The sequence below is a fragment of the Capricornis sumatraensis genome, chromosome 8, assembly GCF_032405125.1.
Source record: "Capricornis sumatraensis isolate serow.1 chromosome 8, serow.2, whole genome shotgun sequence".
Lineage (NCBI taxonomy): Eukaryota > Metazoa > Chordata > Mammalia > Artiodactyla > Bovidae > Capricornis > Capricornis sumatraensis.
Genome location: NC_091076.1, coordinates 31,297,287 through 31,312,278, shown reverse-complemented (window position 1 = coordinate 31,312,278; position 14,992 = coordinate 31,297,287). Strand labels below are relative to the sequence as shown.

Here is a 14,992-nt window from a genome sequence, read left to right as displayed (position 1 = left end):
GTGGTTGGATAGGTTACTTTGATATTATCTTTTTATATCTGTTGAGACTTAATTTGTGGTCTACTATATGACTTCCGTGGTGGCTCAGATGCTAAAGTGTCTGCCTGCAATGCAGGAGACCTCGGTTCAATCCCTGGGTCAGGAAGATCCCGTGGAGAAGGAAATGGCAAGCCACTCCAGTACTCTTGCCTGGAAAATTCCATGAACTTAGCAGCCTGATAGGCTACAGTCCATGGGGTCACAAAGAGTTGGACATGACTGAGCGACTTCATTTTCAGTTTTATATCTAAATAGGGAATTGTCACATATGTATTTGAGAAGAATGTGTATGCTGTTATTGGGTTGAGCATTCTGTGTCTTAGAAATAGTTAGTTTCTTGTGTTGATTAAGTCCTCTCTTTCCCTACTTATCTTCTATCTGATTGTTCTATTCATATTGAGAGAGGGATATTAAAATTTCCAACTATCATTGTACAGCTTCAGTTCTGTCAGTGTTTACTTTGTAAATTTTACTGTTCTGTCATTAGGCAGATAAATGTTTATAATTAATATGTCTTCTTGCTATATTGAAGCTTTTATTAATATATAATGTCTTTCTTTTCCATATATAAGCTTTTTGGACATAGTGCCTGTTTTGTCTGTTGTTTGTATAGCCACCCATGATCTTTTTAGTTACTGTTTGCATGGAATATCTCTTTTGTCCTTTCACTTGCAATCTATTTGTGCCTTTGGATCTAAAATGAGCCTCTTGTAAACAGCATAAAGACGGGTCATGTGTTTTTATGCATTCTACCAATCTGTTTGTTTGATTGGAGAGTTTAATTTATTTACATTTAAAATAATTACTGAAAAGAGGGAAGACTATTGTCATGTTTTTACTGCTGTCTTTTTTGTAAATATTGTTTCTGTTATCAGTTATTTTAATATATCTTATAATTTTTCCCCTTATTTTCTACTTTACTGTTTTCCTTTATGTTTCATTGTTTGGGGTTTTTTTTTTTTTTGTAGTAAAATACTTAAATGCTTTTCTTCTCTCCCTTTTTATGTATTTTATATCTCAGTTTTTGTGGTTACCATGGGAATTACACTTACCATCCTAAAGTTATGATACTGTGATTGAATTTTTACCAGCTTAAATTCAGTAACATGCAATAATTCTTCTCCTTTATAACTCCAATTTCACTTATTGATGTCAGAAAAATTTATCTTTATATACACTATGTGCCTCAAAGATAAACTAATAATTCTTATAAATGCAATAGTTTCTCAAATTATGCAGAAGACAACATGTGGAGTTGATAAAACAAAGTTACAAAATTACTAGATGTTAGACTAATAATTCTGACTTTCTCCTTTTACTAAAGTATGTGTGAAATAAAGACTATAGTTACAAAATTGTTAAAAATAATACTAGCTTTTATATTTGCCATTGACTTTTATTGAGATCTTTATGTGTCTGTAAGACTTTGATTTACTGTCCCTTGACTACCTGATGCGAAGAACTGACTCATTGGAAAAGATCCTGATGCTGGGAAAGATTACTGGCGGGAGGAGAAGGGGACAACAGAGGATGAGATGGTTGGATGGCATCACTGATTCAATGGACATGAGTTTGGGTAAACTCTGGGAGTTGGTGATGGACAGGGAGGCCTGGCGTGCTGCGGTCCATGGGGTCGCAAAGAGTCAGACACGACTCAGCGACTGAACTGAACTGGAGGATTCTCTTGAGTTTTTCCTACAGGGTTGGTCTAGTGGTCATGAACTCCTTCAGCTTTAGTTTATTTGGGAATGTCTTAAATTTCCCCTTGTGCCTGTGAATCTCCAACAAGACAAATGTTATTCTCTGTTCTGCAACTTTTTATCTCTACGTGTATAGGAAAATGTTATACCTTTAGAGGTCAGAACCTTGAGAATGGGTTATCCTGAGCATTTCGGGCTATAGGCAACATTCTTGCTTGTCTCAAAAGCAATAGAATACACAGATTAAAGTAAAAAAAAAAAAGAGGTCTAATATGGACTCAGATTTGTTCTTTAGTATTATACCTCTTATATTTGAAAGATAGGTTTTGCTGGGTTTATAAATCTTGGTTGACAGCTTTTTTCTTTTAACACTTTGAATATTTGGACCCACTGCCTACTGTCTGCCAAAGCCTGATGAGAAGTCTGAGAATGTTATTGAGGATACCTTGTATGTGGCAAGTTGCTTCTCTTGGTGATTTCAAGATTCTTTCTTTGCCTTTGGCTTTTGAAAGTTTGATTATAGTGAGTCATAGGGTGTATCTCTTTGAGTTCACCTTACTTAGAGTTCATTGGATATTTACATTCATATCTTTTATCACATTTGGGCATTCAGCGATTATTTCTTCAAATATTCTCTCTGCCTCTTTCTCTCTCCTTCCTTTGGAACCTAAAAATATATATATTGACTTGTTTTATGATGTCCCACAGATATCTTAGGCTCTGTTCCCTTTTCTTCAATCTTTTTTGCTTCTTTTCTTCAAAATCATAAATATCTATTGATCTATCTTCTAGTTCACTGATTCTTTCTTCTGCTTGATCAAATCTGCCTTTGAATCTTAATAGTCAGTTTTTCATTACAGTTATTGTGATTTTCAGCTCTAGAATTCAGCTCTAGTATTTTCTAGGTTTTCTGTCTCTTTATTGATGTTTCCATTTTCTTCATATATTTAAAAAACTCTATCTACATCTTCCTTTAGTTCTCTGAGTATCTTTAGGATGGAAAAGTTTTTGTCTTGTGTATCAGCCATCAGCTCTTTTCCAGGGGCAGTTTTTTTAGATTTAGTTTTTCCTTTGAATGAACCATACTTTCTTGTTTCTTTTTACACTTTGTGATTTTTCTTAAAAACTGGACATTTGAAAATAATTATCTGGCAACTCTTGAAATCAGATTCTCCCCTTTCCTCAGGGTTTGCTGCTTTTTGTTATTTGTTTGTATTTTGGCTGTCTCTATGCCAACAGTCAGCCTGAGGGCATAAACTTAAGGTCTTCTCGGGTCTCTAATGTGCCTTTCCCTGGACATATGTGGTCACTTTGTAACTTTCCCCATATATGTAATTGCTTTTCGATGTCCTAATCTTCAATGTCTGGCTCCCAAAAGGGGAAAAAGACATAACTGAAAGATGGGAAGGAAAGAGCGCTGGACCTTTAAACCACTGGAAATCATTTTAGTGGGAAGAGGAAAGATTGCCACAGTTGTGATGTTGGGGGGCGGGGAGGCAATGAGGAAGACAAAAGTGCTTGCACACCTCTTTCTGTGCACATCTGTGGCCAGAAGCAGCAATCACTGATCAGAGCACAGATCCCCAATAATTGGAGGATAGTGACCTTTTTGCACTCCTTGGCTCTCATAAGCTGTGTGTAAGCTACTCTAGGAACATGGGCACACCTGCCTGTCATGTGGCTGGGAGTGTGGAATGGGTAACTACTACTGTGCTAATTGCTGAAATTGACCACAATCCAAGCCAGGCTTCAGCAATATGTGAACCGTGAACTTCCAGATGTTCAAGCTGGTTTAAAAAAAGGCAGAGGAACCAGAGATCAAATTGCCACCATCTACTGGATCATCTAAAAAGCAAGAGAGTTCCAGAAAAACATGTATTACTGCTTTATTGACTATGCCAAAGCCTTTGACTGTATGGATCATAATAAACTGTGGAAAATTCTGAAAGAGATGGGCATACCAGACCACCTGACCTACCTCTTGAAAAACCTGTATGCAGGTCAGGAAGAAACAGTTAGAACTGGACATGGAACAACAGACTGGTTCCAAATAGGAAAAGGAGTACGTCAAGGCTGTATATTGTCACCCTGCTTATTTAACTTCTATGCAGAGTACATCATGAGAAATGCTGGGCTGGATGAAGCACAAGCTGGAATCAAGATTGCCTGGAGAAATATCAATAACCTCAGATATGCAGATGACACCACCCTTATGGCAGAAAGTGAAGGACTAAAGAACCTCTTGATGAAAGTGAAAGAGGAGAGTGAAAAAGTTGGCTTAAAGCTCAAAAAACTAATGTCAAAAAACTAAGATTATGGCATCTGGTCCCGTCACTTCATGGCAAATAGACAGGAAAACACTGGAAACAGTGGCTGACTTTATTTTGGGGGTGGGGGGTGCTCCACAGTCACTGCAGATGTTGATTGCAGCCATGAAATTAAGATGCTTACTCCTTGAAAGGAAACTTATGACCAACCTAGACAGAATGTTAAAAAGCAGAAACATTACTTTGCCAACAAAGGTCTTTCTAGTCAAGGTTTTTCCAGTGGTTATGTGTGGATGTGAGAGTTGGACTATAAAGAAAGCTGAGTGCTGAAGAATTGGTGCTTTTGAACTGTGGTGTTGGAGAAGACTCTTGAGCATCCCTTGGACTGCAAGGAGATCCAACCAGTCCATCCTAAAGATCAGTCCTGGGTGTTCATTGGAAGGACTGATGTTGAAGCTGAAATTCCAATACTTTGGCCACCTGATGCCAAGAGCTGACTCATTTGAAAAGACCCTGCTGCTGGGAAAGATTGAGGGCAGGAGGAGAAGGGGATGACAGAGGATGAGATGGTTGGATGGCATCACTGACTCAATGGACATGAGTTTGAGTAAGCTCAGGGAGTTGATAATGGATAGGGAGGCCTGGCATGCTGTGGTTCATGGGGTTGCAAAGGGCTGGACACGACCAAGCGACTGAACTGAACTGAGCTGTAACTTATTAACTATAACATTTAGAGCTTCAGTAGACTCCATAGTATAAAAATATTAATAGTTACAATAGACAGATTCTCCAGTGTAATTGTCCAGGATGAGATCAGGTTCCTGGGGTTTCTTTTTCTGCTATCTTCTGAGAATTGTTTGCCGTGAATATAGGTTTTTACTTCTATGGGATTAATGGCTAGAATTAATGGCAAGATTAATGGCAAGATGGATTAATGGATTAATGGCAAGAATGCAATTGCTGGGGTATGGTGGTTTTCGAAGTTTTATAAGAAACTTTGTAAATTTTATTTAGCTAAGACACTTCCAAACATTTTCAGAGGGCCTGTACCTCTTTACATCCCACCAGCAATGTATGATGAGCCTCTCTGTCCTTACCAGTCTATGCCATTGTCATTATTATTATTTATTTATTTTTTGCTTTGAGAAAATGTTTATTGGACATCATTGAATTAATTTGTTCGAATAAACAGCACACAAAACAAAGATTTGCATTGTGAAATTCCTGAAGCTTCTAATCAGCAATCTGCAAGCTGCAGAGACTTTGGTTTTGTGTCTTTTTAAGTCATACATTTCCATTTATTTTTAGCTTTTAAACATAATTGTTTTCCAAAATATTTTTTAACCTACCCTGGGATTTATTTATATCTATTAGTCCATAGTTCAGTTTATTCTGTTATCATGAATCAATGCTAACCCATTTAATGCACCAACACTGAATAGAAATTATTTTGCCATATAATTGCTTTATGGATATGGAAATATCTGACAGGAAAATTAAAGTTTTCAATATTTTAAATCTAACATTTTATAAGTAATAGTTTTTTTGGTTTGTTTTCCTTTTATTTTTTATTGAAGGATAATTGCTTTATTGAATTTTATTTTCTGTCAAACCTCAACATGAATCAGCCATAGGTATACATATATCCCCTCCCTTTTGAAATTTCCTCTCATCTCCCTCCCCATCCTACCCCTCTAGTTTGACACAGGGCCCCTGTTTGAGTTTCCTGAGCCATACAACAAATTCCCCTTGGCTATCTATTTTACATATGGTAATGTAAGTTTCCATGTTACTCTTTCCATACATCTCACTGTCTCCTCCCTTCTCCCCATGTCCATAAATCTATTCTCTATGTCTGTTTCTCCATTGCTGCCCTGTAAACAAGTTCTTCACTACCATTCTTCTAGGCTCCGAATCTATATGTTAGAATACCATATTCATCTTTCTCTTTCTGACTCACTTCACTCTGTATAATAAGCTCTAGGTTCATCCACCTCATCAGAACTGACTCAAATGCATTCCTTTTTATGGCAGAGTAATATTCCATTGTGTATATGTAGCAAAACTTCTTTATCCATTCATCTGTCGATGGATGGACATCCATGGGCATGGACATGCTTCCATGTTATAGCTACATGTGTCTTTTTCAATTTTGGTTTCCTAAGGGTATATGCCTAGGAGTAGGATTGCTGGATCATATGGTGGTTTTTACCATGGTTCCTGACCCTGAAATGCTACTCTTCTGTGAGAATGAATGTGCCCCCAGTGTACCTGGTACCTCATGCACTTTTCACAAGGCTGTGCAAGTACTAATAAATCAATCCTTGTGGGATTGGATATGCATTTGATATGCACTTTAATTTTCATAGATATATAGAATACTCTTTCAACTTTGTCCTTTAATACTAAAGAAAAGGAGGAAACCTATACATGAGTACTAAAAAAATCTGATCTTCTCCAGAAATCAAAACAGTATCAAATAACAGTTGTCCTTCAGAACCAAATATGTGACTGTTAGCTGGTGAATTTTTTTTTCTTTCTCATTCTTTCTTTTGAAAGTGAAAGTCAATTGAGTCCAACTTTTGTGACCCCATGGACTGTAGCCCACCAGGCTCCTCTGTCCCTGGAATTTTGAATTTTCCAGGGAAGAATACTGGAGTGGGTTGCCATTTCCTACTCCAGCCATTGTCATTTTTACTGTAGCCATTCTATAGGTGTGTAGTGATATCCCACTGTGGTTTTAATTTTCATTCTATGGTGGGTGATGATACTGAACATCTTATCATGTTCTTAGTTGCCTTGGTCTGTCCTCTTTGGTGAAATGTCTTATCATTCTTAACTGAATTTTATTGTTGAATTTTGAGAGTTCTTTCTGTATTATAGATATAATCCTTTGTTGGATATTTTGTTTGCATATGTTTGTCCCAGTCTATTTCTGGTCTGTAGCATCTCTTACACAGTCTTCCACAGAACAAGAGTTTTAAAATTTTGATTAAGTCTAACATCAGTTTTCCCTTTATGAGTCATGCTTTTTACTGTTGAGTCTAAAAGTTCTTTTTTCTAGCCCACAGGTCTCAATTTTTCCTGCAAGTTTTATAGTTTACATTATATATTTATCTATGATCCACTTGAGTTAATTTTTATATGATGTGTGTGTGTGGTGTTAGGTTGAAAATTTCTGGGTTTTTTTTGCCTATGCCTGTATGTTTTTGGCCAATTGCTCTAGTCCAGTTTGTTGAAAAAATTTCTCCTTATCCCATTAAGTTGCTTTTGGACCTTTGTAAAAAATCATTTTGACATTTGTGTGGGTCTGTTTCTGGGTTTAAAATTATGTTTCACTGTTCCATATGTCTGTTCCTTCCCTAATACCACATTGTTTTGATTACTGTAGCTATACAGTATGCCTTAATACTGGGTGCAATGATTCTCTCTCACTTTATTCTTCCTTTTCAATATATTTTTAGTTAATTTTGGACTGAGCCTTTTGACATACATTTTAGAATCAGTTAGGACAGAGGAGCCTGGCAGGCTGCAGTCCACAGGGTCACAAAGAGTCAAACATGACTGAAGCGACTTAGCACACACACATGAGCAAGTTAATTGTACAGAAAAAAACAGACAAACCAAGGAAAGCTTGGTGGTATTTTGGTAAGAATTGCATTAACCTAGAGGTCAGTTTGAGGAGAATTGACATCTGTATGATGTTGACTTTTCCAATTCATAAATACGTGTGTCTCTTCACTTTAAAAATATTCTAGTTTGGGGTTACAGATCCTATGCTTCTTAATACCTATGTATTTACATTTCTTTGGGTGATTGTTAATGGTATATTGTGTTTCAATTTCTATAGGCTCATTATTAATAGATAGAAATTGTGAATGGTTTTTGTGTGTTGGCTTCAAAAATTTTTACTACTGTTTCCTTATTTCTGTTTCCTAATCTTCTGGTGATATGAATAATTGTCTTAGAGACAGTTCTAGCATATTGGGTAACTAATTGCAAGCACTGCTGTGAAAGTGGTAGTATTGTTTATATCTTACAGTTTATATACTGAGCCTAACAGCCTGCGAAGCTAGTACAAGACAAAGCTAGATTCAAATGCAGACTTGCTCATAGCTGTTTTCAATATGCTATGTCATCTCAGGGTTAGGCAAAATTTTTGAAGGGATTTACATGGGAAATTTTGTGAGAAGTTTTCCCTGAAAATGACAACTTGATTAGAATTACTAGATGCTCTACTTACTTTCTGTCTCTATAGACAGTGCACAAATATCTACCAACATGCAGGTGGTGCCAATGGTGAAGAACCCACCTGCCAGTGCAGGAGACGTAAGAGTTGTGGGTTCGATGCCTGGGTTGGGAAGATCTCCTGGAGAAGGAAATGGCAACCCACTCCAGAATTCTTGCCTGGAAAATCCCATGGACAGAGGAGCCTGGTGGGCTATAGTCCATGGGGTTGCAAAGAGTTGGACACGACTGAAGTGACTTAGCATGCAGTGCATAGGGAAATTTGGGTTCCATTTTCCCTAGTAAGTGCTTTAAAAAATTCTTTATATTTGAAGTATAAATATTTACCATATTGGTATTCATTTCTTTTTTCCTTCAGTCAACTGTTTATGAAGCAGGTACTAGCTATACAGAGATGAGTAACACAGAATCTCTGCTTTTAATTTGCTACGGTCAAGTAAAGAAGACTGATAGGAAAGCAGATAGATAGTGTAATAGGTGTTAAGCATTCTGATGGAAGTAAGTACATTTGCTACACAATAGTGTACTGGAGCTGGTGCATATCAGCTTATGGAAGCAAATTGTAGGAATATTTACATGACATTAGTCATGTCCAACTCTTTGCAACCCCATGGACCGTAGCCTGCCAGGCTTCTTTGTCCATGAAATTTTCCAGGCAAGAATACTGGAGTAGATTGCCTTTTCCTTCTAACAGGGCTTTCCTGTTTCTTCCCTCCCTCCCTCCCTTTCTTTCTTCCTTTTTTGTCTTGGGGCATGTACTTCACTAAAATACTACTATTACTGTTAACATAGAAAACAAGCTTATAGTTACCAAAGAGAAAGGGGGGAGGGATAAATTAGAAGTTTGGAATTAAAATAAACATACTACTATATTTAAAATAGCTAGCCAACAAGGACCTAGTGTACAGCAACAGGAAACTATACTCAAGATCTTATAGTAACCTACAATGGAAAAGTATCTAAAAAGAAGATAGATTTAGATATAGGTAGGCAATGGCAACCCAGTCCAGTACTCTTGCCTGGAAAATCCCAGGGGCGGAGGAGCCTGGTAGGCTGCAGTCCATGGGGTCGCTAAGAGTCGGACATGACCGAGCAACTTCACTTTCACTTTTCAGTTTCATGCATTGGAGAAGGAAATGGCAACCCACTCCAGTGTTCTTGCCTGGAGAATCTCAGGGACAGGGGAGCCTGGTGGACTGCTGTCTATGGGGTCACACAGAGTCGGACACGACTGAACCAATTTAGAAGCATAGCAGCAGCAGCATATACTACGAATCACTTTGCTATAAACCTGAAACTAACATAACATTGTAAATCAACTATATTTCAATAAAAATTAAAAAAATAGAAAAATACTACTGTAAGTACAGGAGCAAAGGTATTAAATCTAGTCCTTTGTCCTCATTGAAATGAGCTAATTCAGCATGTTGTATCATAACATGTCACATGACCAACTGCATCTTGTGATTTAAGCAAACACCTTTTACAAATATGGCGACCAGTTCCCTTTTAGATGATGAGTGTGAGATTAAGTCTTAATTTCCTATGGGTTCTTTTTCTTTCCAGAGAATATAAAGCAGCTAACATCACCATCAACTTATACGTCATCAATGAACCTTGGCTCTTCTCACTGGCCTGGTGCTCCAGGATTCACTCAGTGACCACAGACAATATTCAGGTCCTAAAGAAGATAAATCACCCTTACTACTTCATGGTAAGCTGGTTGTACAGATTGTTCTTCCAAATCTAGTACAATAGGAGTCTCTGTCCCCTCTCTACCCTACATTGCTCACGGTGCAGTCTCCAGGGGAGCTAGTTAAGAGCAGAGACTTATGTGACATTGAAGAGGGGACATTCTCTATTCTCTCACCCAGATTCTTCTGTGATTTTCAGGCAGAAATTGTTATTATTGGTATAATCATCACTGTTCATTTAATCCCCACAATGTGCCTTTCATGCATAATGTAATACAGCCCTCTGGGTTAGCTACTAGGAGTATCCTCATGGGAAATCTGATATTTGATGTTATTAATAGCCTTGACATCATCACATGATGCAAGATTCAGAATCAGGTCTGACTCGAGTTTTGTTACTGCACCCCTCATTTCTGAAGGCACAGCAACAATGATAGTGACAAGAAGTTTGTGGAAAAAACCAAGTATCAGTTCAGTTCAGTTGGTCAGTCGTGTCCGTCTCTTTGCGACCCCATGAATCGCAGCACGCCAGGCTTCCCTGTCCATCACCAACTCCCAGAGTTCACTCAGACTCACAGCCATCGAGTCAGTGATGCCATCCAGCCATCTCATCCTCTGTCATCCCCTTCTCCTCCTGCCCCCAATCCCTCCCAGCATTAGAGTCTTTTCCAATGAGTCAACTCTTCGCATGAGGTGGCCAAAGTACTGAGTTTCAGCTTTAGCATCATTCCTTCCAAAGAACACCCAGGGCTGATCTCCTTTAGCATGGACTGGTGGGATCTCCTTGTAGTCCAAAGGACGCTCAAGAGTCTTCTCCAACACCACGGTTCAAAAGCATCAATTCTTTAGCGTTCAGCTTTCTTCACAGTCCAACTCTCACATCCATACATGACCAGAGGAAAAACCATAGCCTTGACTAGACGGACCTTTGTTGGCAAAGTAATGTCTCTGCTTTTCAATATTCTATCTAGGTTGGTCATAACTTTTCTTCCAAGGATAAGCATCTTTTTATTTCATGGCTGCAGTCACCATCTGCAGTGATTTTGGAGCCCCCCAAAATAAAGTCTGACACTGTTTCTACTGTTTCCCCATCTATTTCCCATGAAGTAAATAGACCAGATTCCATGGTCTTCATTTTCTGAATGTTGAGTTTTAAGCCAACTTTTTCACTCTCCTCTTTCACTTTCATCAAGAGGCTTTTTAGTTCCTCTTCACTTTCTGCCATAAGGATGGTGTCATCTGCATATCTGAGGTTACTGGTATTTCTTCCAGCAATCTTGACTGCAGCTTGTGCTTCTTCCAGTCCAGCGTTTCTCATGATGTACTCTGCATAGAAGTTCAATAAGCAGGGTGACAATATACAGCCTTGATGTACTCCTTTTCCTGTTTGTTGTTCATGTCCAGTTCTAACTGTTGCTTCCTGACCTGCATATAGGTTTCTCAAGAGGCAGGTTAGGTGGTCTGGTATTCCCATCTCTTTCAGAATTTTCCACAGTTTATTGTGATCCACACAGTCAATGGCTTTGGCATAGTCAATAAAGCAGAAATAGATATTTTTCTGGAACTCTCTTGCTTTTTCCATGATCCAGCAGATGTTGGCAATTTGATCTCTGGTTCCTCTGCCTTTTCTAAAACCAGCTTGAACATCTGGAAGTTCACAGTTCATGTATTGCTGAAGCCTGGCTTGGAGAATTTTGAACATTGCTTTACTAGTGTGTGAGATGAGTGTAATTGTGCAGTAGTTTGAGCATTCTCTGGCATTGCCTTTCTTAGCGATTGGAATGCAAACTGACCTTTTCCAGTCCTGTGGTCAGTGCTGAGTTTTCCAAATTTGCTGGCATATTGAATGCAGCACTTTCACAGCATCATCTTTCAGGATTTGAAATAGCTCAACTGGAATGCCATCACCTCCACTAGCTTTGCTCGTAGTGATGCTTTCTAAGACTCACTTGACTTCACATTCCAGGATGTCTGGCTCTAGGTGAGTGATCATACCATCGTGATTGTCTTGCTTGTGAACATCATTTTTGTATAGTTCTTCTGTGTATTCTTGCCAACTCTTCTTAGTATCTTCTGCTTATGTTAGGTCCATACCATTTCTGTCCTTTATTGAGCCCATCTTTGCCTGAAATATTCCCTTGGTATCTCTAACTTTCTTTAAGAGATCTCTAGTCTTTCCCATTCTGTTTTTTTCCTCTATTTCTTTCCATTGATTGCTGAGGAAGGCTTTCTTATCTCTTGCTATTCTTTGGAACTCTGCATTCAGATGCTTATATCTTTCCTTTTCTCCTTTGCTTTTTGCTTATCTTCTTTTCACAACTACTTGTAAGGCCTCCCCAGACAGCCATTTTGCTTTTATGCATTTCTTTTCCATGGGGATGTTCTTGATCCCTGTCTCCTGTACAATGTCACAAACCTCTGTCCATAGTTCATCAGGCACTCTGTGTATCAGATCTAGTCCCCTTAAATCTATTTCTCACTTCCACTGTATAATCATAAGGGATTTGATTTAGGTCATTCCTGAATGGTCTAGTGGTTTTCCATACTTTCTTCAATATAAGTCTGAATGTGGCAATAAGGAGTTCATGATCTGAGCCACAGTCAGCTCCCAGTCTTGTTTTTGCTGACTGTATAGAGCTTCTCCATCTTTGGCTGCAAAGAATATAATCAATCTGATTTCAGTGTTGACCATCCGGTGATGTCCATGTGTAGAGTCTTCTCTTGTGTTGTTGGAAGAGGTTGTCTGCTATGACCAGTGCGTTCTCTTGGCAAAACTTTATTATACCTGATTCCAAAATGAACACTCTGTGCACTAAGCAAAATGCTTTTGAAACCATACTGCTTATGGTTAGAGGAGTGGGGTTTTGAACACCTGGTTTACACTTGCAACTAAATCCCATCATTTATCTATGAAGAGAGCCCCAGCTAACCAGTTAACTTCTATAGAGCCTGTAGTTTTTTATCAGCATAGAGCAGGATGACTGAGTCAGGTACAATAGCCCACAACAGAAATCTGCTCTGTGAGCTAGGTCTTTCCCTACCCCTGAATAAGATCCCACTCAGATTCCATAGTTTCTCTAGTCACTCTGAGATAATTTTTAAAGTTCTTTTTAATCACCAAAAAGCCTCAGCTCAGCATCAAGTGGCTAATCAAGAGTAATAACCCAAAGTCTAAACTGCCTTGAACATTAAAGTTTTAGTCAGAGACACCTAAATGAGAAGCTTAAATATTTTAGGTTGCTTTCCCTATAGCTCCAGCCTCACTGGCCCTTGTTTCTGACTTGATCAGAGTCAGGAGCCGGTGCGAGGTGACTGGGCCAAGCGCACAATCTCATTGGGCCAGTACTGCATTGAGGCCTTATGATGGCAGTGTAAAACTGCCTACCCCTTCTCCCTTGGTGCCTTGGGCAGCATTCTGCAGATGACCCACAAGGAAACCTTGGGTGGCAGGTCCCTTGGCATAGATGAAGCCTCCCCACTTGTCTGTCTCTGTACTATCCTCCTTCATGCATAGACTATATACTTTTCTAACAATTATTTTTAAAAATTGATTACAGAGTAAACTTGTTCATCATATAAAGTTAATCATTATAAAATGCATAAGTTAGAAAGCAGTATACCCCTCCATAATCCTATCCTCCTACATCAGTAATGTTTGATAGTTGTCCCTTTGGATATATTAAATAAAACTTTATGAAGTAAAATTTTCATTTTAATATTTGTGGTTTTTTTACACATATTTTATTTATTTATTTATTTATTTAATTTTAAAATCTTTAATTCTTACATGTGTTCCCAAACATGAACCCCCCTCCCACCTCCCTCCCCATAACATCTCTGTGGGTCATCCCCATGCACCAGCCCCAAGCATGCTGTATCCTGCGTCAGACATAGACTGGTGATTCAATTCTTACATGATAGTATACATGATAGAATGCCATTCTCCCAAATCATCGTACCCTCTCCCATTTGAATTGTTAATAAATTCATGTGAATCAAAATTCAGATGAAAGTCAAAAACTTCTTTCTACACCTGGCCTGGACTTGTTTTAAAGGACCCAAGGTCAGTTTGTTCAGGAAGGTGGAGCCAGTATCCCAGGGACTCTCCTAAGCAACCCTCACCCTGAGTTGGAATATGCAAGTTCAGATACTGGCCACCTATTGTGTGAACTTGGAAATGTTAGTTAACCTGTCTTGGCTTCAGTTTACTTATTTGTAAATTGAGGATCAACAGTACTACAATGGAAGCATTTTTATCCAATATAATCCTCTCTGCTTAATGGTCTGTTAATTCAAAAATTTAAAATGAGGAATTGTGAAATAAATGATGTGTGGTCTGTTAGCATTTTTGTTGTTGTTCATTCTCCAAGTCTTGTCCAACTCCTCAAGACACCATGGACTGCAGCACCCCATGGCTTTCTTGTCCCTCACTATCTCCCTATCTCCTGGAGTTTGCCCAAGTTCATGTCTGTTGAATTGGTGATGCCATCCAACCATCTCATCATATGTCACCCTCTTCTTCTGCCTTTAGTCTTTCCCAGCATCAGGGTGTTTTCCAGTGAATCAGTTGTTTGCATCAGGTAGCTTTATCCAGATCTTCCCTTGTGGCTCATATGGTAAGGAATCCACCTGCAGTATGGGAGACCTGAGTTCAATCCCTGGGTTGAGAAAATCCCCAGCAGGAGGGCATGGCAACCCACTCCAGTATTCTTACCTGGAGAATCCCCATGGATAGAGGAGCCTGGCAGGCTATAGTCCATGGGGTCACAAAGACTCAGTCATGACTAAGTGACTAAGCTCACAGCAGAGCTTTAGCCAGCCTCAGTCCTTTGAAAGTTCTTTTTAATATTCAGGCTTGATTTACTTTAAGATTGACTGGTTTGATCTTGTTCTCTAAGGGACTCTCAAGCATCTTCTCCAACACCACAGTTTGAAAGCATCAATTCTTCAATGCTCTGCCTTCTTTATGGTCCAGCTCTCACATCTATACATGACTACTGGAAAGACCATAGCCTTGACTATCCAGACCTTTGTATACAGACCT

General features: G+C 38.7%; 1 protein-coding gene across 1 annotated transcript in view; it reads left to right on the top strand.

The window, feature by feature from the left end:
• LOC138083517 (glycerophosphodiester phosphodiesterase domain-containing protein 4-like) overlaps nt 1-14,992 on the top strand; it is a 130,532-nt gene that overhangs the window by 96,388 nt on the left and 19,152 nt on the right. The window contains 1 exon segment of the mRNA XM_068977377.1: nt 9,821-9,968. Coding sequence (XP_068833478.1) covers nt 9,821-9,968 — 148 coding nt within the window.